Raw genomic sequence first — 27,815 nt, forward strand, 5'->3', positions numbered from 1 at the left:
TCAGCCCGTGGATACCTCGGGACGCGGCACCCCCGGATCCAGCCCGGGCACTCGGGGCCCGCAGGACGCTCGGCTGCCCCGCACACGAGCCCCGGGGCATCAGACTCTTTAAAAATTAACTTACTGCAGCTCTTTCCTTCCCCCCCGGGGTCTGGCCGTGCTCGTGTTCCATTCCTGACATTCCCGGCCCCTCCGGATCCCACGGCAGCAGCTCGGCGGGAGACACGGCGGGGGCCACACTCACTTCCCGGTGGAAAATCCCCCGGCTGCACCTCAGTCCTGCAGTGCTTCCCTGGGGGAAAACTGTTCCAAGGCAACTAAGAGCCCTCTCCTGTGTGGACAGAGCCTGCAGAGGGACGAGGGAGCCGGGATGGGCCCCGCAGAGACTCGAGCCATTAAAGCCAGACGTGGGCCCAGCACCGTGTGCCGTGGTGTTTCTGTGAGTCCAGCACAGGCAGGGCAGGGCTGAGCACCAGGCCCACCTGTGGAGAAGGGGCTCCTCTTCCCCAACTTCCCCCCACAACTCTCTCTTGGGCACATCCTCAGCAAGGTCCCTCCCTGTCACCAGAACTCAGCACCCAGGATCAGAATTGGCCCCTTCACAGTGACAGCAGCATCCCCTCCTTGGCCCTGGCACGTCCATCCCTCCCAGAGCCTGCTGGCTCCAGAGCTCCCTCGCCCTTCCTGCACCCAAGGCAGGTGCACACATGGTTAATTCAGATCCTGAGACTGAGCCAGAAAAAACCCGGGAGCTCCAGGCTGAGGCAGAGGGAGATGGCAGGGTGGGGAAGGGGTTGTGTTACCTGCTGTGAGAGGGCCAAGTTTCAATCTCGGCTCCAGCACCCCAACCCCTGCCCAGGGCTGCACCTTCCTGCAGCTCCAGAACAGCTCAGAGGGGTGCTGGAGCTGCTGCCAACCCCTGTGAGATTCCCAAAGTCCCCCTTCCCTAAAGCCTGAGGAGAGCCAGGTGAGTGACCCCTGTGACCACCACAGTTCTTTGGTTGCTTCATCTGCTGGCACTGACACTGGCCAAGGTGAGAGCCCAAGGAGCCACAGTCACAGCACAGGGGACCTGCTCTACGGCCCCAGGAGAGGGGCTCAGCAAGAACATGCCCAGAAGATTCCTAGATCAGGTTATTCCTGATTTAAGTCACTTTTCAAGTGAGAGATGAAGCCAGACTAAAGTAAAGCCCATGCAAGCAAAAAAATACAGGTTTAATTGCACTTTATTTTCCAAGAAGTGAAATGCAAATCCCTCAGGTTGTCTATTTGTAACAGGGAACAAGAAGTGGAACTTGTTAGTTATGAGCAATGACCTCCCATGGGACAGTGCCTGGACAGGGTCCAGAGGCCACATCAGGGCCCCAACACTGGGAGCAGCACAAGGAGCCCCAGGGAAAATCCAGGTTTCAAACACCATCAGGGTCAGCACTAACTCCTGGAGTGGCTCCCAGGAAGCCCCAGCTCAGGTACCTGGCACCAGGGTGGCTGTTTCACAGGCTTTGGTCTCTGCCCAAATTTAGCTGCATTTGGCAAGTTGTGGCACTGAGGGTGTGGGGCAGGGACAGGGACCAGCCCCACACCCCAACAGGAAGACCCAGTGCTCTTTTGGGTGTTTTCCTCCCAAGAAATCACCTTTGGGAGGACACAGACATAGTTCCAGTCACAGGTGAGTAGAGGCAGTTGTAGAAACTAAATTGTAGTAGATTTAGTTTAAGCTGTTTCATTTTATTAAGTGAAAGGAGTTACTTGTTTTAAAGACATCAAGGGCTGCTAGTTTAGGTTGTGTTAGTGCCAATGAGTGAAGAGTGAAAGTGCTGTGAGAGCCCCAGGCTGTTTGCCCAGCTCTGTCCTCGTTCCTTTCCCCTCTTGGCTCCCTCAGACTGAGGGGTTGCACCCCAAACCCCACCTGCCCAGCACAGCCTGGGGTGGTTACAGCTTGTGTTCACCAGCACTGGGGCTTACTTTGTGCTGTGATGGTCACACTTGAACAGCAGCAGAGCCAAAGGCACAGGGGAGGGGCTGGGCTGCCTGCAGGGACTGTGCTGCTGCTCCCACTGCCAGGGAAACACAGTCCAGCAAAAATCCCCTCAGCTCTGGCCAGAGGAGAGGAGCTGGCTGGGAGGTCTCTGTGAGCCCTGGGGGTCCTTCTCAACACACAGCCAGGGGTTGGGCTCCTTCGGCCACCAGCAGGGGCTGGTCTAACAGAGCCCTGAGGGTCAGCACCACTCACAGGGCCCTGGTCCAGCACCACTTGTGCCACAGCTCTGCCTCAGTGCCCACCCCAACCACCTCAGCCCCCAGGGGTCCCCCCTGCTTGTGCAGAGCCAGTGGCTCACAAGAGAACCCCTGTCTAGAGTCTCATCTCCAGCAGCACATGGCTCATACCCAGTGGTGAGAGGGTGCAGGGAATTTTGGAGCCACCCTGGGCACTAAGAAGTATTCCAAGGAGATCTTCACTGGGGGAGAAAAGGAGATTTTAGTCTGATTTTTCAAACAGGCTGTTCCCCCTGCAGGGTCCTGCCAAAGCACTTCACAAAGTTCCTATTTGGAGGGAGTCTGAGGTTCAGGAATCCAGGGCTCAGGGAGGGGGACAGCAACAGGATGTGCTGGCACTGGGTGGCTCCTGCACTCCAACCCCCGTGTGTTTGGCAGCTCAGAGCAACAGGGCTGAGAGTGCCCACGAGTGCAACAAGAGCCACTGCTCTCAGCCCCCTCAGTCTGCAGGACTGCAGGGAAGTCCCTGCTCATTCCCAAGTGTCCCACTAGCCAAGTGCTCAGTGCACAGGAAGAGGCCGTGCCCAGAGGAGACATCCCAGCCAGACCTTCATCCCAGCCAGTCCAGATCATCATCATCATCATCCCCAAACAGTGGGGCAGGAGGGGGACGGCCCTTCATGCTCTGCAAGGCAAACCAGAGGGGAATGCTCAGTCTCAGCAGCTTCCTGGGGTTTGATACCCAAATTGCTCCATCAGCTTTAAGGAGTTGAGAACAGGAAGCCTCATTACCAGGTTTTTTTTATGTCTCACACGATGTCTTAACAGTTAGATTAGGTTTAGATTAGATACCAGGAAAAAATCCTTCATGGAAAGGGTTGTTGAGTGTTGGAATGGGCTGCTCAGGGCAGTGGTGGAGTCACCACCCCTGGAGTGACAGGGATGTGTGGATGTGGCACTTGGGGACAAGGTTTAGTGGTGAATGGTGCTACACTGACAGCTGGACTCGATCATCTCAAAGATCTTTTCCAACCTTAAGGATTCTGTGCCTTTGATTCCAGGAGCTCCTTACAGGCTAACAGGGATCAGAGAGGGGCCAGACACTAAAACCCTTCCATTAACCTGGCAAGTCCCACTGACTTCATGCCAGCAGGAGTCTGTCATCACTCCCTCAGCCAAGGTAACCCCCTCCCACCTCCATCACCAACACCAGATACTCCTGATTTACACAGGGAATGGGTGGGGAGCTCTGAGCTTCAGCAGCAGCCAGCCAGGCCCTCCCTGCAATGGGGAGGATCTTACAGCCAAGCTACAGGTTAATGCCTGAACCAGGGCTGGAAAGACCCAAATACATACCACTTCCTCCTCATCCTCTTCTTCAGAGGGAACTCGAGGCTTCAGTGGTTTAGGAGATGCTGTCTCAAAGAAGTTGTCATCCTCAAAGAGGCTGCAAGGAGATAAAGAATGAACAGCTCACTCCCAGAGGGTGGGATTTGGTTTCACAGGTTGTGTCACAGAGTGATGGCAAAGCTCTGTCACATAGATAAACCTTTAAGGCACAAACTGTTCCCCAGTGCAGGGTGACACTGGGGCCTGGCAGCCTCCAGTATCAGGTTGTACAGGAACTGTAGACTCCCCTGGGAATGTTCTCCATTGGCTCTACCAGACAGCGGGCTGCTCTGTGGCTGTTCCCAGTGGATTGTGCCCTGGCAGCCTGGACTGTGCCAGCTCCTGGTTTGTGCCATCCAGTGCCAGCACCCTGAGGGTGCTGTAGGCCCCACATACACCCTGCCCTGCAACAGAGGCACAGTTGTACCAGGACAGGGGCACTGTGGAATCCCAGCATCACACCTTACCTGGAATCTCCTTGCCTGGGGCTGGAGCCCCGTTCCTGCTGTCCTGGGGTTTCTCTGGTGACAGCTGAGCCCAGCTCTGCTGTGCTGGACACCGAGGCAGGTTGTTCCTTCTCAGGGTCAGCTCCATCCCATGGGTCTGAGCCACTCCCCTCCTCCCCATTTAAGGGAGGAGGCTCCAAACCTCCCACAGCCTCCTCTGCCTTCTGCTCCACAGCTGGATTTGCTGCAAGTGCTGCCACATCCACTTCTGGCTTGGCTTCTGGAACAGAAGGTTCTGCAACTTCTGCCTGCAAAGACACTCTGGAGGGACTGTGTTCTGGCTCAGCTTTCCCAGTGGGATTGCTCTCTTGCCTGTGCTCCTCCTCAGGAATAGGCTGTCCTGCAAGTACAGGCCCCTTCTCAGGATCCAGGTGGGATTTGGCTGTGGGAGAGAGATGCTCCCCCTGGACCTTCTCCTCCTCTACCACCCCATTGCTCCACGTCTCCTGCTCCTCCTCAGGAGTTCCAGGCCTGGCAGAGTGAGGGGCAGTCTTGCCTTCCTGCTCAGACACCATGGGGCCTGTGGTTGTTTCCCCAGGATCAGCTGGGAGTGCAACACTCTGTGCTGGGCTGTTCTGCACAGACTCTTGGTGCTCAGTCTTTGCTCCAGGTGACCCCTCCTGTCTCACTGTTCCAGATTCCTCCTTTTCACTGTCATGATCTGGTTTCTCCTGCTGCCTGTTGAGCAGCTGCAGTGTCACAGTCTGAAAAATGGAGCAGAGAGAACGTGGGTTGTACACTGAACACAAACCATCAGGTTCCTGCATCACTCCTACTCCTGGGCTGCTTTGGCACCCACAGCAAATTCTGCTGCACTGTTATTTCGGACTCACAACAAAGACCTGAGTCTTCAGCCCAAGAACTGTTCTCCCACACCAATCACCTGGTGTCTCTCATGACTGTGGTACCTTGATAGTGTTCATGACAACCCCCAGCACTGTCCTGCCACTGTAGGCCTCGTCCAGCTCAAATTCACCCCGAAGGGACTGAAACACACTGTTCATGATCTTCTTCACCTGGAAAAGAGCAAGGCAGGAAACAAAGATGTGATTCATTGTTATGTGGAGCACTGGACTCAACATCCAGGTGAAGAAACAATAAATGCAAGCACACATGGTTTTTTAAAGAATCCCCATAATGCAGACACACCAGACCACCTTCTTTCAGAACCATTCTATATACACCAAACCCATCCCTCCCAAACTGAGGCAGGTTGCACATGCCCAAGACTGGCCCTTAGTTCTTACTGTTATTTCAATTTTTAAATCTAAACCACAAATCTTAAGTCTCAACCAAAAAAAAAAAAAAATCAAGCAACAAAGTGGGCAGCAGGAAGATGGAGAGAGACTATTTAAAAGAGTGACAGGACAAAGGGGGAATGGCTTCCCACTGCCAGAGGGCAGGGTTAGATGGGATATTGGGAAGGAATTCCTCTCTGTAAAGGTGGTGAGGTCCTGGCACAGGTTGCCCAGAGAAGCTGTGGCTGCCCCATCCCTGGAAGTGTCCAAGGCCAGGTTGGACAGGGCTTGGAGCAACCTGGGCTAGTGGAAGGTGTCCCTGTCAATGGCAAGGGGTGGAATGAGATGATCTTTAAGGTCCCTTCCAACCCAAACCATTCTATGACTGATTCTAAGATCCCACCCTTCCTTCCTCTGTGGACTTGGCTACTAAAAACACAGTGCTCTGTGGAAAAAATAGTATTTTTCCTTATATCAGCCCAAAGAGAACAAATCAAGGCAAACTGATTTTAGTAAGGAGAAGTATTGGAGAGTCCAGCTCACTTCTTCTGTGAAGTCTGCAGGTGAGGATCCCTCCTGACCCCTCTCCAGGGCTCGGATCCGTTCTTCATAGCGAGCCTTCAGCAGCACAGCATCTGCCTGCAGGGCTGAGAACTGCCAAGGGGAACCACAGTCAGAGCAGCTCCACAGCCACCTCCACCACGAGCCTCACCAGGGATGGGGGATCTGGGGGGGGGTTTACTGAGGTAAAACCTCAGTGGAGTTTTAAGCAGGGCTTTGATAGAATTGGCTGAAAGCAATGGCATCAAAACAAGGCCACTCAAGCCAGCCAGACCCTTGGAGAGCCACAGCTGTGTCATCAGCTTCCCAAGTAACACCAAGAATGGGTGCAGCATTCCTGAGATCCCAGTGAAGCAAGGGCTGGTCTCATCACTGGACCTCCTCTGGTTTGCTGCAGGTCAAGTGACATTATCCCTTCCCTCTCATATTCTGGAACTCACATCCTTGTTCTTCTGGACACAGGTAGACTCAGGCTAGTGATCCCTGAACTCCAGTTCCCATCCAGATGCTCTGTTATTCCCTTTACCTTCTCTTGGATAGGCTCCAGTTCCTCCAAACGTTGCTGAACCTCTGACAATTTTTGCTCCTCTGCTTTTTTTGAGTGTTTTAGAGCTGTGAGCTGAAACACAAGAACCAGAGCCCCCCAGTTACAGCCCCTTACAGTGTCACCCACTTCACAACAGCTTCTGCTCAGAAACAGCCACTCAGGGCAATGCAGATAAGCAGGAGAGATTGTAGCTGTTGCTTCAGCTTGGTTCTCCCTCCTTCATGAGCCCACCAACCCATGGAACTGCACGTGCAGACACATCCCACAGCCGAGACTAAACTCCAGAACCATCAAGAAATTAAGAAGTCAAGCCACAATTAGGTGGGAGAGGATGTTCTTTGCAGTTACTGGCTATTTAGCATTCCATTTCAGCAACAAGGAGCAGCCCTTTACCTTCTCTTCCAGCTGGGACAGCTGCTGCTGCAGGGAGTCCCTCTGCTCACACACCTCCTGGTACTGCCGGACGTGCTGCTCCTTGGCTGAGGCCAGGGCACGCTCACATTTGGCTTCCCACTGGGATTCCAGCTCTGCCTGGATGAGTGACAGCTGCCCATCAAGTGAGAGAGATCATTAGGAACACACCCACACGTGATCTGTATTTGCACAAGTGGTGAAAGCTTGGGGCTGGACATCTGCCCTGGGCTGGGACACCCAAACACAGAGTGCAGCCCTGCAGCTGCTCCTGCCCACACCTCCCTGATCCAGCCACAACCCCTCAGGCTGGACAGAAGGTCTGGCTCAGATTTTAGATCTCCTGGCATATTTCTAAGCAGCCCCTCACTTCTCAGCAGTCCTGTCTTCTTCTCTCTACTACAAACTCAACTCAGTCCCCCTCCTTTCCTCTGTTTGACACTAACCCTGAAAATCAAGCAGGTAACGCTTTCATTCTTCCACTACCTGAGCATTTTCACAACTATTTCCTACCTGTAGGTTTCCTATAGTTCTTCCAGACTTGGAGCAGAACTCCCCTGACCCCTCACCTGCTCTGCTGCTGCCTGGTCAGTCGAAGTCCGGGCCTTTTTCAGCAGCTGCCGGAGCTTGTCCAGCTCCTGCTGATAGGACCTGCGTATTTCCTCCATCTCCTCCTCTGCCTGAGCTCTCTCTGAGAGGGATTTCTTCTTCCTCTCTGCAAGATTCTGCAATACAGACCACATAGAATAGGCCAGACTGCACCAAAGCAGCTTCTCTTCCTCAAGCAGAAAGAAATTCTCAGAGCAGGGAACCTTATCACAGTAAATCAGCACCAAGGATCCACCAGCACAGGGATCTTTGCCTGCAGATGAGTCAAGATTTACTTAAATTGTATATTCAAAAGCAAGAACGTTGGGTTAACTTTCAGCAAACAACTGAAACCTCCACCTCTGGTGCTGGCACTGGACATACCCTTTCCAGGGTCTCCTTCTCCACTTTCAGGTCTGTCAGCTCTTCCTCCAGCGCCGTGATCTTCATGTCCAGCTGCTTCCGGCTCTGCTTCTCAGCTTTGAATCTGCTCCGAGTGTCCTCAGAGGCTTCCTGCAGCTCTGCAAAACCAGAGTGGGGTTTCAGTGCTACACACACTGGGGGGCTGATGGGGAGGAACAGTGTCTCCTGCACAATGAAGTCAATAACTGCTGGTGCCTGCAGTGGGGACTGAACTTATCAAGAGCTCCGGTGAAACGGCAACGCTTCTCACAGGATCATGAATTGTTAAGGTTGGAAAAGGCCTTTGAGGTTATGAAGTGCAACTGTCAATCCAGAGTCACCACCATGTTCAGCACTAACCCACGCCCCCAAGTGCCACATCCACATGCTTTTTGAATGCTTCCAGGGATGGGGACTCCACCACTGCCCTGAGCAGCCCTTTCCAATGCTTAACAACTATTTCTGTGAAGAAATTTTCCCTGATTTCCAACCTAAACCTCCTCCGGTGCAATTTGAGGCCATTTCCTCTCATCCTGTCCCTTGTTCCCCGGGAGCAGAGCCCGACCTCCCCCCCCAGCTCCCCCCTCCTGTCAGGGAGTTCAGAGCCAGAAGGTCCCCCCTGAGCCTCCTTTTCTCCAGGCTGAGCCCCCCCAGCTCCCTCAGCTGCTCCTGGTGTTCCAGACCCTTCCCAGCTCCGTTCCCTTCCCTGGACACGCTTCAGCCCCTCAATGTCTTTCTTGTTGTGAGGGGCCCAGAACTGAACCCAGGATCTGGGGTGGGGCCCCACCAGTGCCCAGCACAGGGGGATGAACCCCTCAGCTTTTAACTTTTCACCCCCTCATCTCCGGGTCCTCTGTAAGATGTTGGACAGAAACACCAAGAGACTGTTGTACCAAAGGCATCCCCCCTGTGACAGGATGATTTGGCCACTTTGAGCAGTAACGAGGAGGCACACACCCTTCAGACATGTCAGTGCACACATACCCTGTGACTGGTGCTGGGGAGAGCAGGAGCAGATACCCCAGGAAAAAAAAGGGAAAAAACTATGACTTATAAAAGAGGACAAGGGACATGAAGGGCTCCCAGGGGACAGGCAGGAGCAGCCTTACCTGCCACCTGTGCCTGCAGCTTGTTGAGCTGTGCCTCGTGCCGCTCGGCCTCCTGCACGGCTGCAGAGAGCTGAGTCCTCAGGGCCATCTCCTGCTTCTGGTGGGCCGTGAGCTCCAGCTGCAGCTGGGACACCTGGGCTGTGGCAGCTGCCAGCTCCTCTGCAACTTTGGCCTGCAGTGCAAAACGGAGCAGGGAAAAGGGAAGGAAAAGAAGGATGTGTGAGGAGGTGCTGGAACTGTTCTCCCAGGAGGAGCTGATAAGGTGCTGGAGGCTTTATCAGGGAACACATCTCCACACTGAAGAGGCAGAGGTAACTTTTTTGCCATGTTACTGTGAGTTATTTGGCTGTAACCTGCCCACACTGACTAGAAAGTTGCACGAGGCCACCAAGAACCTCGTCACCACATTAATTCAAATCAGTGAGTTTTCCTGGAAAGCTCAAGTGTTTTCAAGCGAAGTAACAGTGTGTGGTGGCTCTGCTCAGAGTTTTCAGGGTATGACAACACCAAAGCCTGGGCTCCAATATCTAATTATCCTCCATAAGCTTACAAATCCCCGAGGAGCCACATAAAAGACAGGCTTGTCCCAGCCAAAAGAGCACCTTGCCCCCAGAGCAGACCTCGAGCTGCCCACATGGGCAAGGCCAACATTTCAGAGCAGAGTTTTCACAGTCCTCTGTTGACCTGTTTAGATTCAGTATTGCTGAGTTCAGTGACTCACAGAAAGCCAGGCAGTAGTACAGCTTGTTAGACAACTTGCAAACAACATTAGGAAAGGTTCAAGGCACCAAGACAAAGACACAAAGTCACGTTCCCAATCTCGTTGCACGACACACAAAATTCAGGATGCTCTGCAAAGGCAGAACTTGCACAGGGAACACCTAAACAGCTTCCACATCCATGCCTGCTTTGAGATTCCCAGCAGGTTTTCACTGTCTTGTTACTGGTAAGTTCAGGAGAACTGGATTTTCTCTCTGCTTTATCCCCATAAGAGAATTCTCTTCAGACTAAGACCAACACCTTCTGGCAGAGAAGAGCTGTGAGCAAAACTGCTCCAACTATGGTGAGGATGACTATGTGCTGACCCTGAGGGCTGGGATACCACACCATTCATTTTAAAGAGGAGGCAGCATTTCAGAGACTGGCTAACACCAGATCTGCTGTCCTCTTAGGTCTCCATAAGTGTCTCACTGCCATAGTAACTCCTGGCATGCTAAAACCAAACCCATGGCACAGCTGAAACACATGGAAAGGTTATTTTAACACTTGCCTTTGCCTTTAATGGCAAATAAAGCAAACAAAAATGGGAATTCCTGTGGCAGGAAGTGTCACTAGATGTAGTTTCTGCAGTGTCCATACTAGCTCAGCTCCAGCTCTCAGGAAGAATCCTGTGTGACCTGTACCTGCTCTGACAATGATATGATCCTATCCTGTTTCTCCCATGGAGAGGTGGAACCAGCAGCAATGTGACAGAGTTCTTGGAAAGGGCTCCCCAAATGAGGGGGCAGTGGGGCTACACTGCCCATTATAAAGCCCTTTTCCAAGTGGAAATCAGTGCTAATTCAAAGTCTGGGACAGTTCTTTTCATGCCAATCAGTTTGTAGCTGGTTCAAGAGGAAGCTGGGCTGGCACTGCCTGGGGCACAACCATCTGTCACCTACACAGTCAGCAGACACTGCCTCACCTGGTCCCAGCCCCGATCCACTGGCAGCATGTGCTGGGAAGAGAAAGCAGTGACAGGAAACAGGAAGGGTTAAGAACACAGCTTGAAAGGCAGAGGCATTCATCAGCAGAAAAGCAAAATGCATCATACAACAGGAGCCCAAGGCATGCCAGAGAAGCCTTTAAATTACTCCAAGAACTGTGAAAGCTTTGGCAGAAAAAGGTAGTGACGCCTGATGTAAAAAGAACAACACTAAAGGTCATCTTACAGGTATGTCACACACCACAGAGGTGGGACAGTCCTGCATGGGACCCCTGCCCTGCACTGCAGAGGTGGGGTGTTACTTTTGGTACACAAAGCTTTCCCCTAAAGCTGTGGTGTGCTCTGCCAGGGCCAAAGATCTATAACCCCAAACCAGCACCCTACTAACACCTCTTCCTGGTGACCCTGGGTACAGCTGCCTGGCCTGTGCCACCAAACAAGTGGTGAGTCCTTATTTGTAAGTAAGGAATAGATAAAATAGCTTAGAATTCTCCTCCCTGGTTTTGTCTGCCCCTAGAGATCTCAGGGGTTGCAGTCACAGGGCAAGCTGGGTTAGACAAAAGAAAGAGGAAGGAATACCAGCCTTCATATTTACAGTCAATACTCTCAGAGAACCAGGGGAAATCTTCTCCCAGTGCAAGTCATGGCTTTGCTGGTATGGCCTGAAGTCTGTTTGTGTGACATTATCACCCAGGCAGTGACTGCTGAATCAAGGGGGGTCCTACTGAAGATGAGGCCCAAAAGATTCCTGAAGATCATCTCTCATACTTCCAAAAGATGATTCCTCCCCAAGTCACTTATTGTGCAAGCTGGATGCTGTCCTCACTGAGAGAAAGGAATTTAATTCATTATTTCAACCTGACTTATTCCTGGTTAGAATCTCTCACACTGCCCACACATTATGGGTGTGCAGCCTGGGCTCTGGGTGGAAAAACAGCCCCCCTTCCCTGTCTGCTCACACCATTATCTGCTCGTTACCACACTCTGGAAAGCTGCAGTTTGTGTCATTTTGAGGTGCCCCAAGTTATGGGTCTCATGCCCAGCAAGCACTTGTCAGCTCACATTTGAACTGGAGGATACACAGCTCAGCAGGGGAGCTCAGGGCAAGGCTTGGTGTAATTTAAAAAGCTGGTGCTTGAGAAAGCAGAGCAGACACCATGCAGTGACAGAGCCCAGAGCCAGCCCACCTGGGCCAGGCTGGCCTAAGTGGATATGCAGGATATGCAGCCATGCATAAGTGCATTCAGCTGGTTTAAAAGCTATTACCCAACAGTCCCTTTCACAAAACCACAATGTGTTATTGGCAGAAACAAACATCTCTTGATTAGTATTACAAAAAGTGCAAAACTGCAGTGAAGAAACTCTAGTAGGAAATAATTTTTCTTAAAGCTACATTCACTCTGTTTAAACAGAGTGAATAGTTAAACAATTAAATAGAAGGAATAAAAAACTGTCACTGCAACCAAATAAATGAACTATTTGCAACTCAAAAGCCCTGTCACACAAAACTCCTCAACACATTGGCCATGTAGCTGCACAGTTAACAATAAATCAGGCACAGATAAATCACTTAACATTAAGGCATGAAGACCTACAGCTATATCCAGTTATATATGCGCTGCTTTTGTCATGAAAGTCAACAAAATATTCAATTTTTTTTCTCAAAACAAAGTTCAGAACTACAGTTGTCTTAGAAGACAAGGCCTAAGCCTTGACTAAGAAAGCTTCATTCAGCATGTTTTAGTGCAACAACCAGCCCCTTTCCTGGCTGCTCATGTCACCATTACCTTCTCCTGCTCTGCATGCAACACTCTTGCCTGTGTGTTCTCATTTGTTGTCTGCAGTGAATGGTTCCTCTGCTCCATCAGCAGGTTACTTTGTTCCACATACCTGTGAACAGAGGAGACTCCATGAATATTTCTGTAAATATGACTTGGAACAGAAGGTTCATTCAGAAAGGTGATATTTCAAAGCACAGAAGTTCTGTTTCCTTCATGACAAGTCCCAGGCCATTTTGTATGATGTCCTGCACTAAGAGTCTGGTCTCAGAGGGGTGAAATGGGTGTGCCTGGCACAGAATTTATCAGCTGGGATAAATGCTTTACCTCTCTGAAGTGTATAACATTCCTATCACACAGTCAAGAGTTTCCATACCTTGATATCAGCTCAGCTGAACCAGGGACACCACATTCCCTACAATTTCTTCCCCCTTACTAAAGAGCCAGCAAAAGTCAAGCAACACCCATAAGCAGGGTAAGTGTCCTCAAAGACAGCAGGAGGGTTTTTTCCCCCCTTTTACACACTCACTTTTACTGTAAATCCCAGCTTTGGAGACAGGCCCTGCAGAGAAGGGGGAGGGGGAACCCCCCCCTTTTTAATACCTTAAAAAAAAATTAAAATTATCAGAATATGGCTTTATCCTAAAGAACACCTCTCAGTTATGCCCAATCCAGTCTAAGTTAGAGTGCAAATGCAGAGAGGTTGCCCCCTCTCCCCCCTCACCTCTGATTGCGCTCGATCAACTCGCTGATCTTCTCATTCTGCTCCTCAATCCGACTGCTCTTCTCAAAGATCTCCTGCTTCAGTCTCTCATTCTCCTAAAGCAGAGCCCAGCACGAATATTCAACTTAGGCTTCCTTGCAGCAGTTCCTAAACCTTTGTTTAGTACAGATGCAGGGCAGTGGTGAGGCTCATTCCCTTCTGGGTGACATCCCAGGAAGGCTCCGTGCTGTGTTCAGCAGGAATCCTGGCACAGGACAGTGGCTGTCAAGCCACGTTCTAGAGAACATTGTGTCTGGTTGGCTTTTTCACCCACAAACTCCAAGATTATAAGGCAGTTGTTAAGAAAAGCTAAAAAGCATAGGACTAAGTAGTGAAAACCCCAAGTAGGTGGTTCGTGCAACAAGGGTACTTCAGCTGTGACGCTGTTCTGCAGGATGCTGGGGGTTAAGTCCAACATGGTTTGGGAAGAGGCTGAACTTCTCTCACATGAACTTTTGCCAAGGCCTATTAAATACCAACAACTCTGGCTCAGAAAGCACCCAAACCCCAAACGGCTGAGGAGCAGAGGGGTGGAAATCATTGTGTATCTCACACTGGTTTGGGACGTGCAGAAGTAGATCAAAGGGTGGATGGTCATTTGGGCCAAGCCATTATGGCTGCTCCCATTAGGAATAACAGGGGGATCCAGTTCCCAGTGGAATTAGCCAAGCCAGGCTGGCCAGGCTCACCTGGATGATGCGCTGGATGTTGCTCATGATCATGGAGGCTTCCATGGTGACAGAGGAGATGCCAGGCAGCAGGGAGCTGTTGGCAGTGCTTTGTTTCTTCAGCTCCTCCACCTGCAGGGACAAGCCATTCTTCAGCTTAGAATGGGTGTGGGGAAGAGTCAGACACGTGCAAAGGGGCATTTCACTGTTCCAGCTGCTCAGCTGCAGGGTACAGGCTACTGAATCAACTGTGACACCTCCTGAGGGGCAGGGAATCTCCCCAAATAATAAATCATATGATATTAAAGACAGTAAGAGACAGCACCTTTCCCCAAGCCTTTGCTTGTTCATAGCAATTGAACTGCTACCACTTCAAGCTCTGATCATATTGGAATTTTAATTACTGTATCACCTACAAACTTAGGCATTTAAACAGAGCCAACTCCTCAGACTAATCTGGAGAGCACAACAATAATGTCATTTAAAAGCCATACACACCTTGGCAGCCAGGTGATCCATTTTATCCACTACTTTGCTCACAGCCAGTCTGATTTCAGTGTTGTGCTGCCGAGCTTCTGTCATCAAAAAGGAAGTAACATCCCCAGGAGCTTGAAGGGAAAGGAGAGAGATCTACAGTCACAAGGGGAAATGCTTCATAGTTTGAAGCCTACCAGATGGGACAGCCACTCTCTTCCCAGAAATAAAAAGGACATGGTATTTGGAAAACTAAAAATGCAGGTATTCCCCAAATAACACGAACAGGCTGGTTTGTGAGCACAGGAAATTCTTGAGCCACGTGACAGCACTCAGGTCAACAAGAACAAAGCCCTCAAATGCACTACAAAAGTAGAGGTACAATCAAACAACAGGATTGGAAGTTGGCTCCCAAAAACTGAACTGAAAAAAATCATGCTCCAAGAAAAGCTCAGCTCGAGACTTACAGGACACAAGTGAGATTATCTAAACAGTTCTTTAAATGCCTTTAGTCCTTCCCAGGTTGTGCCTTTTAGTAATTCTTTCCCTGGTTGGTAGAACAGCTGTTTACTACTAATTATAAATATAACTGGAAGCACCAGCTATAAAATTTCTTTAGTAAAACACAGTCTGGGAAGGCACCTGGAGATTCCACCCCTTTCACACTGCATACAATTTCTTAAGGTAAGAAAAAGACGGATATTTACTGGGGGATTTTTGCCTCTGTTTGGTATTGAAAAACAAGCATTTGTGAAACAGCACAGCAATACAGACAGGATGAATGTGTATGTGTATGGCTACTAAATCTGCTACTAAATCATCATTACAAACAGTTTACTGCAGGTGTTGCAGCCCTCTGAGAAGGAGACACTTTTTGAAACCTACCTTGGTAAGGGGCAGGATACATCTGACCCACAGGCTGGAGCTGAGAAGCAGATGCAGCAGTTTGGGGGTAAGCAAATGCCATTCCTGGATATGCCTTGCAGAACAAGTTCAATAGGTTAGAATTGTCTGTATTGGTGTTTAGTTTTCTTCCCCATCCTCACAGTTCAGTGGCTTTCACATTTTAAGCCCAAGAGCAAGGATGATTTTTGGAAAATAAAACCCAAGGAACTAAGGAGTTGGAAAGTCAAATTATACAACAGTCATAGTAAAGGGAAAATAACACTCACTCTTCTTTCAAGGCTTAGAGATGTGTTCAGGTTAGCACAGCTTAAAAAGTTACCCTCTTCACTCAGATTTAAGAAAAGCAAGTTACTCTACACTAGGGACAGTCAAAGATGAGCGTGTGAACACCTCACTCTGAAGTTATGCAAACTTGAACACAAGGCTCAAAAATGCAACACAACTTTACCGCTCGTTGCTCAAGTGCTGGGAAGTTTTTATTGTATGCACTACAAAACCAGACATTAAACAAAGCCTGGTTAATCTTCAGTTCAACTTTAAGAAGCCATCAGTAAAGAGAAATTTAGCTCTTTTTGATTAAGTTCTAAGAGGCATGTGATGGACACCTGAGTCCCAGGAAATAGCCTGGAATTCTCATCCTTACATGCTGCTATGAAGTCCTTGCTCCCAGCAGTGGAGAAGACAGTAAGACTTGGGAGAAGGGACAAAAGTGCCAATATTCTCCTTGATTTCATGTTGGTACCTGAAAGCTCTGTGCTCCTCCAGGCAGGGCTGAGTGGGGCTGGATCGTTGCAGGAATTAAAGCAGCAGAAGATACTGAAGGTGCAGCACCAGATGCTTGAGGTACTGAAAAGGAAGAGAGAAATTGAGGACAAATACCTAGAAATTGGTCAACTCACCCAATGTGAAAAGGAAAAAAAAAAATTAAAAAAGACTAAATAGACAGAATTGTGAAAATTAAATCCAGTCAAGCAAGTGATAAAAGGTCAAGAAAAGAATAATCTTTCACAGAAATCCCACTTCTAGCTACATTTAGACAACCCCTTTTCATTGAAACAAAGGTAGCTCTGAAGTTTATTGACACGAGATGTTATTCAGGCTGACTCTAAACACTGCTCAGCTGACCAGCAGCTGATGTGACTATTCCCTGATGGGAAGACAAGTCAAGCCCACTGCAGAGCCAGTTCTCTGCTCCCTTCACTCTGATTTCCATCATTTTTAAAAAAAAATTGCTGTTCAGTGGGAAAGGATTTGTAACATCCCACTTAGAAATCACATGTCCTCGAAGTCTCAGTGCCACCCCAGCACACACAGTGACAGAGCAGCTCACACGTGGTGGTTGCTCTTCCTCAAGCAGGAATGCACACCAAGAAACACTCCAAGGATTCAGTCTTGTGCTTCATGGGTAAGGGTTCCTATGGAGCTGAAGATCAGCAAGCCTTATCAGAAGCTAGCTATAAATTCCTGAAAGGAGTCCTCTATTCCTGCAGCCTACAAGTGGAATGTCTCTCCAGCAGCCTACAAGTGGAATGTCTCTCCAGCAGCCTACAAGTGGAATGTCTCTCCAGCAGCCTACAAGTGGAATGTCTCTCCAGCAGCCCCAGCACGTTACCTTGTGTGGACACTGTGGGCAGCACTGCATGAGCTGGCTGGGAAGGTCTCATGGAAGATGGAGCCACTGGCTGGGTTGTCCCTCTCAGTGTACTTGGATCCTAAAAACATTCTGCATGTTACAACAGATGCTAAAGAACAAGCAAACAGTCTGAGCCCAAGAAGGTGTTACCCAGTTAACCCAGGTGAACTATCTAGTGGAACCTTTTTGCCACAGAACCAGAGTAGACTTTCCTGGGACCACAGGAGAGCCACTGCTACAGATTCCACTTTAAGGAACTCCCACTGTAGAAGAAGCATTAAAAACACCCTTGTGTTTTTTTAATGTGACTGGTGATGTACCTCTATTTCTGAGTCACTGGAGTCCAGCTGCCCCCCTGCTGTCCCAGCAAGGAAGGGCAGCATGGGCTGCCCCATTTTGGCCATCCGAGAAATCAGCTTTGCCTTGGCTACATCTGGGTTCTGAAAGAAACATCTACAGTTACTCTCAGACTTTTCAGGTATTACAGACACATCTGTCAGGATCAGACACTTATAAATTTCTGATTTAATAATTTTGGCTCTTTCATTCTTTCAATGACTGTGAAGAACTACTTTTCAAGCACACAGGATAGCCCCATGAATTTGTTAATCTGGCTTGCTTTATACACTCTCCTTCTGGGATGATACTGCTGTCACTATATAGAAAAGTTTATCCTTGCACAAAACACAGCAATAAGAAGAAAATGTGTGAATTCAGGAAGCTTTTTCTACCCTGAGGCACACACACAAAGTTTTCCCATGTAGCCATGCAAACTTATCCTGAATGTCCCAATCACTCTTTGTGATCCATTTAAAACTTGTCCATTCATCCCAAAGGACAAGTAGCCTTGTGAACATCCACAGAGTCAAAGTAACTTTGCATTTAAGAGTAGAAACTGGCACTGAGGTTCTCAGGTCCTGCTAATCACAGAATCATCATGGTTGGAGAAGACCTCTAAGAACGAGTCCAACCATTAATCAAGTCCAACCATCAATCCCTTCAAAACCAAAGCACTAACCTGCTCTCAGCAAGGTGAGCATTCCATGTCTTGCTTGTATGATGCTCACTTTATCTTAAGCAACACCCAATGCTAAGCTGAAACCAAACAAGCTTCCCTACTTAAGGCTTCTAATTAATTAGGCAAAGCCAGCACTTACTGCGAGCTGCTCACTGATGGAGTTTGACTTGGCCCGGACAGCTGGTTCCCTGCAAAGCAAACAGGTGTGTGTTCACACTGGAGACAACCAGGAGGACATTCAGGATCCAGCATTTTGGATTTATAAATACTGGTTTTCCAAGGGGAAGGTGTATTTGACATTCTCTTCTACCCTGAGCATTTCATTTAGCCTACACTCCTGGAAGATTCTTTGCAACAACATCTATAGATATGTTCAGGACATGACTATGGACAAGTCCCATGGCTGTGGAACAGCTGATTACAGAAAGATGATTTTGTTGATTGCTGTAACACCCACATTCTGGTACAAACAGTTTTAACCAAGTCCAAAACCAAACTACTTAAAGCAACAAGAGGAGCACTTATTTGGACTCCCTGAAAAGGCTGAGTGACCCATTTAATTTAAGAAACAGATCATAGGGTTGTTAAGGTTGGAAAAGACCTCTAAGGTCAAGTCCAACCACTAACCCAGTGTTCACCACTAACCCATGTCCCCAGGTGCCACATCTGCATTTTCTGAACACCTCCATGGACAGTGACTCCCCCACTGCCCTGGGCAGCTGTGCCAATGCCTGACCACCCTTTCAGTGAAGAAACTTTCCTAATATCCAATATAAATGTCCCCTGGCACAACTTGAGGCAGTTTCCTCTTGCCCAGTTGCTCATTACCTGGGAGAAGAGCCCAACCCCACCTGGCTACACCCTCTTTTCTGGGAGTTGTAGAGCGAGAAGGTTCAAACTTATGACTGTGCTGCCAGCTGAGATGAGACAGCTGTTATAGCAGCACCCACACAGCTTAGTCACACTAAATCTCAGCAAAGCTGTGGAGGAATGACTTCCTTCATTTAAGCCCATCTTGGTTGCTTTAAATCTGAAAGTCAGCACTCCAGCAGAAAATTCCCCCAAGTCCTGTTAGCCAGCAGCTCTGCCACTCTGGGGGCACTGGGTGGGCACACAGAGGACCCAAATGATGTGTTGTCTGTGCAGCTTTGTGACACATGTTTATGGCATTGCCATCTTTAATACAAGTTGTTTTAACTGTGCTGCTTCTTACCCAGGCTTTGGAGGGATTGTGGAGGGAGGCAATAAACCAGTGTCTGCAGAGAAGCCATCTGAGCTGGGAACTGGAGAAGGTGCAGGAGAATCCCTTGAACTCACACTCAGTCCATCTGAACCAGAGCATTCCTTTGCCAGCTTCACCTTATAAAAAGCATGTAGCAAAAAATATGGGTTCTTTTGGTTCCTGGAAAGATTTTTTTTTTTGTGATATTACTCCCTGTCGAGCTCATGCACCCCAAGTAAAAGCAGACAACTGACTCAGAGCTGGAGAAGCTGAGTCTTTACATCCTGTCATTCCTCCAGGAGTATTCTGTTTTCCCAAGTGACTCACAAATGAGACAACTAAAAGATCCCAGGACAGTTAAAACAGACGTGTCTTAGTGAACAGCCTGGAGGGATTTTCTGGGTTTAGGGTTCTGTTTTGGGTTGGTTTGTTTGTTCTTTAATTAAAGATACACATCTCCCCGAGGTGTTCGGTTTATAACAGTTTCTGAGCCAACAGCAGGTTCCCACCTTGCAGACACCCAAGAGCCACAAAGGAGATGTAGAACAAACACTGGAAGGAGACACTCACCCTCGTGACCTCCACCTCAAACACCAGAGTGGAGTCTGGAGGGACACGACCAGTCACTCCCTGAGCCCCGTAGGCCCACGCCGGGGGAACGATGAGGTACCTTCGCCCTCCTTTCTTCATCCCCAGCATTCCTTCTTCCCAGCCCTTTGGTTTTCAGAGACACAGCAGAAGAGATAGCAACAGTTGGATCAGTGACATTAGTTTCTTTTAATTACCCCCATAAAGACAACTTCAAGCACCAGTTATAGAAGATTCCAAAACACAGGGTTGTAAAATCCTATTTCTTTTCAGTCTGCAGGACTAAACTTTTGTCTTACCACAAATCATAACAGCCAGTTATAAATTCCAACATTAACTTAAGGATAAAGATGCAGCTCCAACAGAGAATGGTGACCTCTCTTCTTGGGAAAGAACTGGATTCCACATCACTGAAATCTGAATTGCTCTGGCTGGATTTACAAAGCACCCAGAGAAATCAGTTGTAGTGAGGGGGATGTAGAAGTCAGAGCAATGCAAACTGCGTTGGACAAGATGGCTCTGACACCCAGGCAACATTAATAAGATACAGGTTAAAACAAAATAAATAGAAAAATAACATGTCTTCAATAAAGGACGACTTGTAACAGGTCATATGTGAATTACTCAGGTAATGGAAGTGACCTGAACAAAGCATCTCTGATTCAAACCCTGGGTTTATGGATAACATAAGGGAGCATCACACCCCCTGGACTGAAAAACTATCACAGAGTCAACCTCTCATGATCTGACTGGGAAGGTGAAACCACTGGCAGCAGCAGAACTGTCTTGTATAGACCAGCCTAAAACTTGTCAGTCATCTCCACCCTCCCCTGCCCTCCTCCAGGGTGTATCTGATGCTCTGCTTCTGAGGCACAATGAGCAGGGAAGGATCCATAGTTCTTCTCAAACAGAAATCCTCCTTTAGAAACAGGGTTCCTCAAGAAAAAGGGAATGGATTAAGTGACTCCCAGAAAAATAAAGACAAAAAACTTCAGGTCTTCAAAACAGGAAGCTTCCTTTTTACCAAACAGGGCAACTTCTGCCTAACACTGGTGTTGAAAAGGAGACTGGGCTGTGTTGTGCAAACTAAGAAGAAAAAATTTGAGCGAGCCAACGTTACAGAGTGTTTTCTAATAAATGAAACTGAAATAGCAAATATGAATCCTAAACATGATCTTCAGCAATTCCCAGCACTAGGATTTCAATCATAATAGTGAAAGTGCCAGAAGTTGTACCTTGATGACCTTTCCAGATCCCAGCTTCAGCCGCAGCAGCTTGTCTTTGTTAACATTGGAGTCAAACACCTGCAGAGTTGAACAAGAACACAAAACACATGGATTTCCCAACTGTTTCAAGGTTCTGAATGTTACTTTACACGTTCCATAAATTCCCAGAATCTCTGCTTACATGCTGTTTCCCATCCCACTCCTTTCAAAGTTAATTCTCAGCCTTAAGACAGAGCTTGGCTACAGCTTTTGGTCCATTTCCTGAAGTACAACGAAGGGAATTGATAGCTGGGGACTTTAGACCTGCTTTAGGACAGGAGTGGGTCAAGTAAAACACTACTCAACATTAAATATTCATGTGTGAGAGTGCCTATGGAAGTTAAGAGCATTTCAATCACCTCCTCCTGAGCAGTAATGGAATCACAGAACCATTAAGGCTTGGGAAGGCCCTATAAGATTAATAAGTCCAACCATTCCCCCAGCACTGCCATGTTCACCACTAGCCCACATCTCTAAGCACCACATCCAGATGGTTTTTGAACACTCCCAGGGATGGTGACTCCACCACTGCCCTGGGCAGCCTGTGCCAAGGCTTGACAACCCTTTTAGTGAGGAAATTTGTCCTAATACACCAGAATCCCTTATTATTCTAGAGGTAACACGTATGACCTCACTTACAGTGCCATAAAGGACCAAAATACACCATTAACATCAGCACCAATACTATGCTGGAGGTGCAGGTTCCTCCCAGGGACTGTCACACTCAGCATCAGGAGGCAGCAGAAATGTCTTTACCTGTCCCAGGCCGTTGTTCTGGAACAGCCAACCCGTATAGGCAACTTCCAGAGAGTCTCCTGCTTCTACTCCCTGCCCTTCTCCAAGGAGGAGGTCCTGGTAGAGGACTGACTCAAGCACTGGGGAGCTGTTGCATTTGGCAATGCACACCTGCAGAAGGAAAGCCATTAAACCAGAGGCAAGTTCCACCCATGACAAATTTGATGTATTCCTTGCTGCACTGATCAAGCCCAGGTTAGAAATGCACTCACAAGGCATTCCATGTTCCCTTGTGCTGAATTTTGCTGATTAAATACTCCCTGCTCTACAGAAAATTGGTCTTACTTGAGAGTCTTGCTCAAAAATCCCATCAGAACTAACAGGCTCCCTGCCTGTTCTAATGAACAAAACCCAGGCAGGTTCCTCACAGATCTGCTTACGAAGGCACTCAGAGCTGAACTCCAGTGAAAAAGTACAACTGACACAGAATCTTCCAGCAATAAAGGTGCTCTCAGAGACACACCTTGATTTGCCCATTTTCCTAAACAATCCAGCAAATTGTCCCTGGCCCAGAGTGAGCAGTTACCTGTTTGCTGAAATCCATTGCTGCCTTTTCTGATTCAAACATGATGGACCAGTTTTGCCTCTGATCATCATAAAAAGTGCTGTAATTGTTGGGCTGGACCTGTGGGAAAGGAAATCAGTCCCATTTACACATTAAACGATGCATTCAACCAAACTAATAAAACCTGCATCCAAAAGCAGCTTAAAATAAGAGCTACTGAAATTAAGTAGAGTCAGAGGAAGAACCCTGCTGTTCTACTGCCCAAGTTCTGAATGCACAAATTAGCTTTTATTTATGTGCTTATTATTGTGGAAGATTTATTGTAACTGAAATACTTGAGCAAATATTAAGTTCTTCAGAGATCCTGCAGCTTTTATGCCACAGGGAACCTTCCACAAGCTTCTCTGAAGCTCAGTTCATAGTATATACAGAGATTTTTAAGTGTATCTATTTTTCATAAATATTGATTATATTTAGACTTCCAGAATCAATTGGAAAAGTCACTCTTTCCCTACTTCTAAAAATCCACATCACCAGAAGCTGAATATATAACCCATTAATCCTTTAAAAACGTGCTTATAAAACTAGAAAGCAAGGCCACAAACTAAAACCTGGTCACAAACTGGGACTAAAATTCTACTATTTCAGAGTGAAATTCCTCTTTATCAAACCAAGAAATTTCATGTCATCTGATGACAAGCTAAGAACAGCAAACCAACACATCCATTTTCTGTAAAACTGGCAGAAAACAGCTTCCTGAGAGATCCCATTTTAGGGCTTACACTGCTCCAGACTGTTCTCAAGAGCAGGAAAATGCTGAGTGTCAATTTTCTGAGAGAAAACATTTCCCTGCTGTCATTTCCTTCTGCTTTACTCACTTGTATCCTCTCAGCCTCTTATCTACAAACTCTTAGCAAGATGAATTTTGTTCTGTTTGTGTCCATTGCAGGGCTGCAACCCCCAAAACATCTCCTCTGACATCAGAGGTAATAATTTACCTCCTCCAGGGTATGGGCTTGATTATGGAAGGCACTGAGGAGGTGCTCTGGAAGAGGCAGATGGAACAGCCTCTTGTGCAATGCACGAGGAGGAGAACAGTCCCTGTGACACCTCCTGCTATGTCAGTCAGATGTTTGATCTCAAAGGTTACAAACCAAGCAAGAACTTCAGAGCCAGCTTGTGTTTGCAGTGAACAATTCCTAACCCAGAGCTTACCGTGAGTACAAAGCCTGGGTGGATCCTTGCAGTTGTGATCTGTTGCTGCTGACTGATGTAGAGGAGGATCCTGTACTGGATTCCACAAGGAATTGGGCAGGGAAAAAGAACAAAGAAGCAGAAACTCAAAACATTTTCAATTCTAAAGCGCTTTGTCAAGCCCTGGGCCTAAGGCTCAGTATTTAGTTGTCAAATAAATAAGACCTTGCAGCAGCATTTTTCACAGCAAAAATACTTTATACAGGTTTGTAATGCCTATTAAATCTGCCTTATTTTCAAGGGGTTTTATTTAGCTGCAGGAATCCAGCAATTCAAAGTCATTAATTTGCAATAAAAAAGATGCTCTAATTAATTCCACATTTTTCACAGTTACGGTGCAAAAAGATGGTGCATTAACCCTTCCATACATCCAACCCACCACACATGGCATAAAACAGCCATGGAATCATTTAGGCTGGAAAAGACTTTTAAGACCATGGAGTCCAACCATCCCCCAGCACTGCCAAGGCCACCAAGTGCTACATCCACATGGTTTTTAAATCCCTCCAGGGGTGGGGACTCCCCCACTGCCCTGGGCAGCTGTGCCATGGCTGGACAGCTCTTTCCATGAAGGAATTTTTCCTAATATCCAAGTTAAGGATGTTTATGTGTATCTTATCTTATCTTTGCTTCACATCAACCAGTTGAAAAGCAACAGACTGAGTTGGAGGGAGCTTTCCAAGTACTAAACAATACAGATATAATATTTTATTGACATCTTTGGCTCTACTAAGGAACAGTGTTTTCCTTTATGCACCTGCACCAGACTCAGGGATGAACTGGGAGTAACCCACTGTTCCCAGTAGGATATAATACCACACAGGTAGCCTGGTTTAGTTTCCTTCTGCAAGCCCTGCCCTCTCCAGCTCCCCCAAAACACAGCTCAACACTTCCCAGATCCTTGACTCAGGAATTAAATTTACCAAACTACTGTTTATTTTGTTCTTGCCAAAGGAGAAGCAGTAGTGAAACAACGTGAGTTAGCAATTTGGGGAAATGAAACATCACAGATACCAACAGCAAGGACAGATGAGAGTTTTCAAAGTCCCTTTTAAACACACCAATTTTTTGGGCATCTCAGTGTCATGTTCTTAGAAGAACACTTGGGAAGGAGAGATATTTTTGATACCAAAAGGAGAGAGAATTTTGACACAAAACTTAAGCAAAGCATTTCTGTACTATTGGAAAAGATTTTCCTTTATATTGACTTCCACGTGAACAGATTTGTGATCCAGTTGTCAAAGACATCCTGAATAAACACCAAAATCACTTCCTTCAGATTGGAAAAGGTGCCTGACACATTGCAAACTACTTCAGGCACAAGTTGTAAGAGATCTTACAACCTCATGGACTGCAGGAAAGGTGTCAGCAAGGTGAATGGGTGGAGGCAGGAAGGCAAGAGAGGAACTGAGACCTCAACACCAAAAGCAAAGACATCCTGGAGAGCTCAGAGAAAGATCACCTCACACCAGCAAAGAGCACTAAGATGTCAGAGAAGGAAGTGTTCCTCACCTCTTTGGCAGCGTGGTTCCCCACGACAGCTGCTCCGTACTTGCCTTGCTTCAAGTACTGCCCATTTGTACTGGAAGACAAGTGAGACATTCAGCTGCAGGACTGCCCCTGCCTCACATTTCTCTTCACTGTTGCTGAGTTTTAATTCTTTAATTCGTTTAATTCTTTTAGAGTTCATGTCCCCTTCCTCAGGCCTAAAATGTCAGGCAGCCTTGCTTAGCTTGGAGACATTCTTGCTTCCTCACAGAACACAGAACATTATGGAGTTTGAGTTGAAAGCTGCTCTTCTCCCAGATCCAGGGCAGAAGAGTTTTTACATGATGGCAGCAATCAGACATTGTTTGCCACTCTGCTCATGCCTCAATTCTGGAATGCCTGAGACACAAGCCTCTGCCAGAGCTGCCTGAAGCAGTGTAATTATCAGCCCAGCACCCCAGGATGCAGCTCCAGCAACAGCCACATCCAGCCCTTGCTCTTTCTCTCACCCAGAGCTGCAGCACCTGCAACTCCTCCTGAGCAGAAACTTTGACTTGTAGCACTTCTACCACACAGACACATCTGTAAGCAACAGCCTCCTCCCACTCCTGCAAGACTCTCTTCCCTGTGTGATGAGGGAGCTCCAGAGGCACAGACCCCCCAGTCCCAGGGACACTCACTATCGGTAGGCGAGCACCGCCGTGGCCACCAACACCGCCGGGGCTGCCGAGGCCACGGGAGCCTTCTGGGCCTGACCTGCTGGGAACAAACATCAGGAGTGTCTGTCAGTGGCACACAGCTGGGCTGGGACAACACCACGACACGATCCACCCCCCCCAGGGAAAAACAACTCCAGGAGAAGATCAACAAAAACAAAGACTCGCGTTCCAAATTTCACTGCCCCGAGAGAACCCGTCTGTGGGAGGGTACTAAAGGATAACATAATTCAGGAAAACTCAGTGAATTATTTGCAGTGGTGCTCTTCCCAAGGCCCTCCTTCTCCCAACACACACATCCAGCTGAGTTTGTTCCCCACACTCCAGCCCAGTTACTCACCAGCTGCTGTCTGACCCTTCTTGGGCTGCTTTGGGGCAGTGAACTGGAAGAATTCATTGCCCTGGCTTGAGACTGTTTGATCCAGACCAAAGAGAGAGGCCAATCTGGCACTAGAGAGAGACATAAAATCATTTAACCTTATTTAGTTGGTTAGAACACAGTGCCAATAACACCAGGGTTGTGGGTTTGATCCCCATATGGGCCATTCACTTAAGAGTTGGATTTGATCCTTGTGGGTCCCTCCCAACTCAGAACATTCTGTGATTTAACACAGACTTTATGGATAATGAACACCCTTAATTATAAGTTCTACCAAATACAAAGTGTTTACCAATACTTTAGAAATAAATTAACTGTAGGTTAAGTTGCTCTATGCTAATTAGCCACTTAATTTTGAATAATCAGAACTTGTAGATGAAGAGTTGAGGAAGTGGTACAGTTGTGTTTCATTTCCTCAAAAGAAACTGAAGGTAAAAAGACTGAAATTATACAAAAAAAGCAGTTAGTCTGGAGCAATGACCAGAACCAGCCTCATGTAAACCAGTTGATTGTTACAAAAATGAAAAAACTGCGAGAACAGAGAAGCCACCATTCAGCTCCTGAAGTTTTCTTCATTAAATGTCCAGGAAACACGTTCTCCCATTTAGTTTTAAAATGGCAGAAGCTCTCCCAGCTAAGGGCAGAAGGTTTAACGCTGTAGGTTGTTCCTTCAAGAGATGTTGTTTGCAGTTTTACTGATTTAAGACCCATTAAGCTCAACTTACTCTTGGTATCATGGGATAAGGGAATAATTCAAAGGGCACCACCACTGTCAGTGCACCTGCAGCATTTTACAGGACCTGCTTTAAATAAATAACTAAGTTTGCTAAAGAAAGAGGATTAGTTTATGAGTTGTTGAACAGAAGCTCGTGGAAGGGGGTGAGGAGTGGGCAGAGCAGGAATTACAACTGCGAGGAATCTTGGAAGCGGCAACAAGTCACAGGATATAATAAAACCTGGATGTGCCACACATGGATACGATACCAACAGAAACCGAAACCGGCCCCAAATCGGCACTTTCGGGAACTGCCGCCGACCCTCTCCCTGTACCAGCAGCGACCCCCGGGCGGCCGCGACTCCCCGGGCACGCCGGGGGGCTCTCGGGACCCCTGCCCCGGGCACACCGGGGGGCTCTCGGGACCCCTGCCCCGGGCACACCGGGGGGCTCTCGGGACCCCTGCCCCGGGCACACCGGGGGGGCCGCAGCGACCCCTCCGCGGGCTCCCCCTGCGCTCCCGGCACAGCGGGGCCGGGGCGGGGCACACACCCGGGGCTGAGCCCAGTCCCGGCAGGGCAGTGCCAGCCCCGGGCCCCGCAGGCCGCGGGCCCGCCCCTCACGGACACGGGCCCTCCCTCCCCGGGGCCGCGGCCTGACCGGGCAGGATGGGGAGGGTCCCGCCGCAACGCCCCTCGGCGCTCACCCGCTGGCCGGGGACAGGAAATCCGCGTCGTCCTCGTCCGCCGGCCCGAACATCGCCGGGACCGGGAGCGGGAATGGGAGCGGGAATGGAAGAGGGAATAGGAACGGGAATAGGAACTGGCGGCGCTTCACGGCCCGGCGGGACCGTCCCGGCGGGGGGGGCGGGGCCTGGGGACGCGTCACAAGAGGCGGGGCTTAAGGGGAAGGGGGAAGTGGGCGGGGCTTTAAAAGGGCGCCTTGGAGGAGCGGGACTGACCGGGGCGAGGAGGG

The 27,815-nt window shown here is 48.5% G+C and overlaps 1 protein-coding gene across 3 annotated transcripts; it reads right to left on the reverse strand.

Annotated features, from left to right (window-relative positions):
* Window positions 1-1,210: 1,210 nt before the first annotated feature.
* Window positions 1,211-27,727, reverse strand: FKBP15 (FKBP prolyl isomerase family member 15). Of its 3 annotated transcripts, none has more exons than XM_051807892.1 (30): window positions 27,547-27,727; window positions 26,087-26,196; window positions 25,711-25,786; window positions 25,055-25,124; window positions 23,504-23,578; window positions 22,310-22,408; window positions 21,745-21,894; window positions 20,959-21,027; window positions 19,706-19,849; window positions 19,127-19,272; window positions 18,053-18,101; window positions 17,216-17,335; window positions 16,875-16,974; window positions 16,005-16,108; window positions 15,242-15,335; window positions 14,381-14,490; window positions 13,904-14,014; window positions 13,176-13,270; window positions 12,461-12,563; window positions 10,653-10,685; window positions 8,969-9,140; window positions 7,842-7,978; window positions 7,439-7,594; window positions 6,852-7,004; window positions 6,438-6,530; window positions 5,894-6,004; window positions 5,021-5,128; window positions 4,074-4,816; window positions 3,574-3,664; window positions 1,211-2,902 (listed from the first exon to the last, which is right to left on the reverse strand). In XM_051807892.1, the coding sequence occupies exons 1-30, from the start codon at window positions 27,597-27,599 to the stop codon at window positions 2,828-2,830; spliced, it is 3,750 nt and encodes a 1,249-aa protein (XP_051663852.1). In that variant the 5' UTR covers window positions 27,600-27,727; the 3' UTR covers window positions 1,211-2,827. The 3 variants fall into 3 exon arrangements, with proteins under 3 accessions (XP_051663852.1, XP_051663851.1, XP_051663853.1); XM_051807891.1 differs by having other exon boundaries at window positions 25,711-25,789; XM_051807893.1 differs by lacking the exon at window positions 10,653-10,685 and having other exon boundaries at window positions 25,711-25,789; window positions 27,547-27,726.
* Between the last annotated feature and the right edge of the window lie 88 nt (window positions 27,728-27,815).

This window comes from Manacus candei, unplaced genomic scaffold, assembly GCF_025592945.1.
Source record: "Manacus candei isolate 608988 ecotype Guabito, Panama unplaced genomic scaffold, ASM2559294v1 h1tg000071l, whole genome shotgun sequence".
Classification (NCBI taxonomy): domain Eukaryota; kingdom Metazoa; phylum Chordata; class Aves; order Passeriformes; family Pipridae; genus Manacus; species Manacus candei.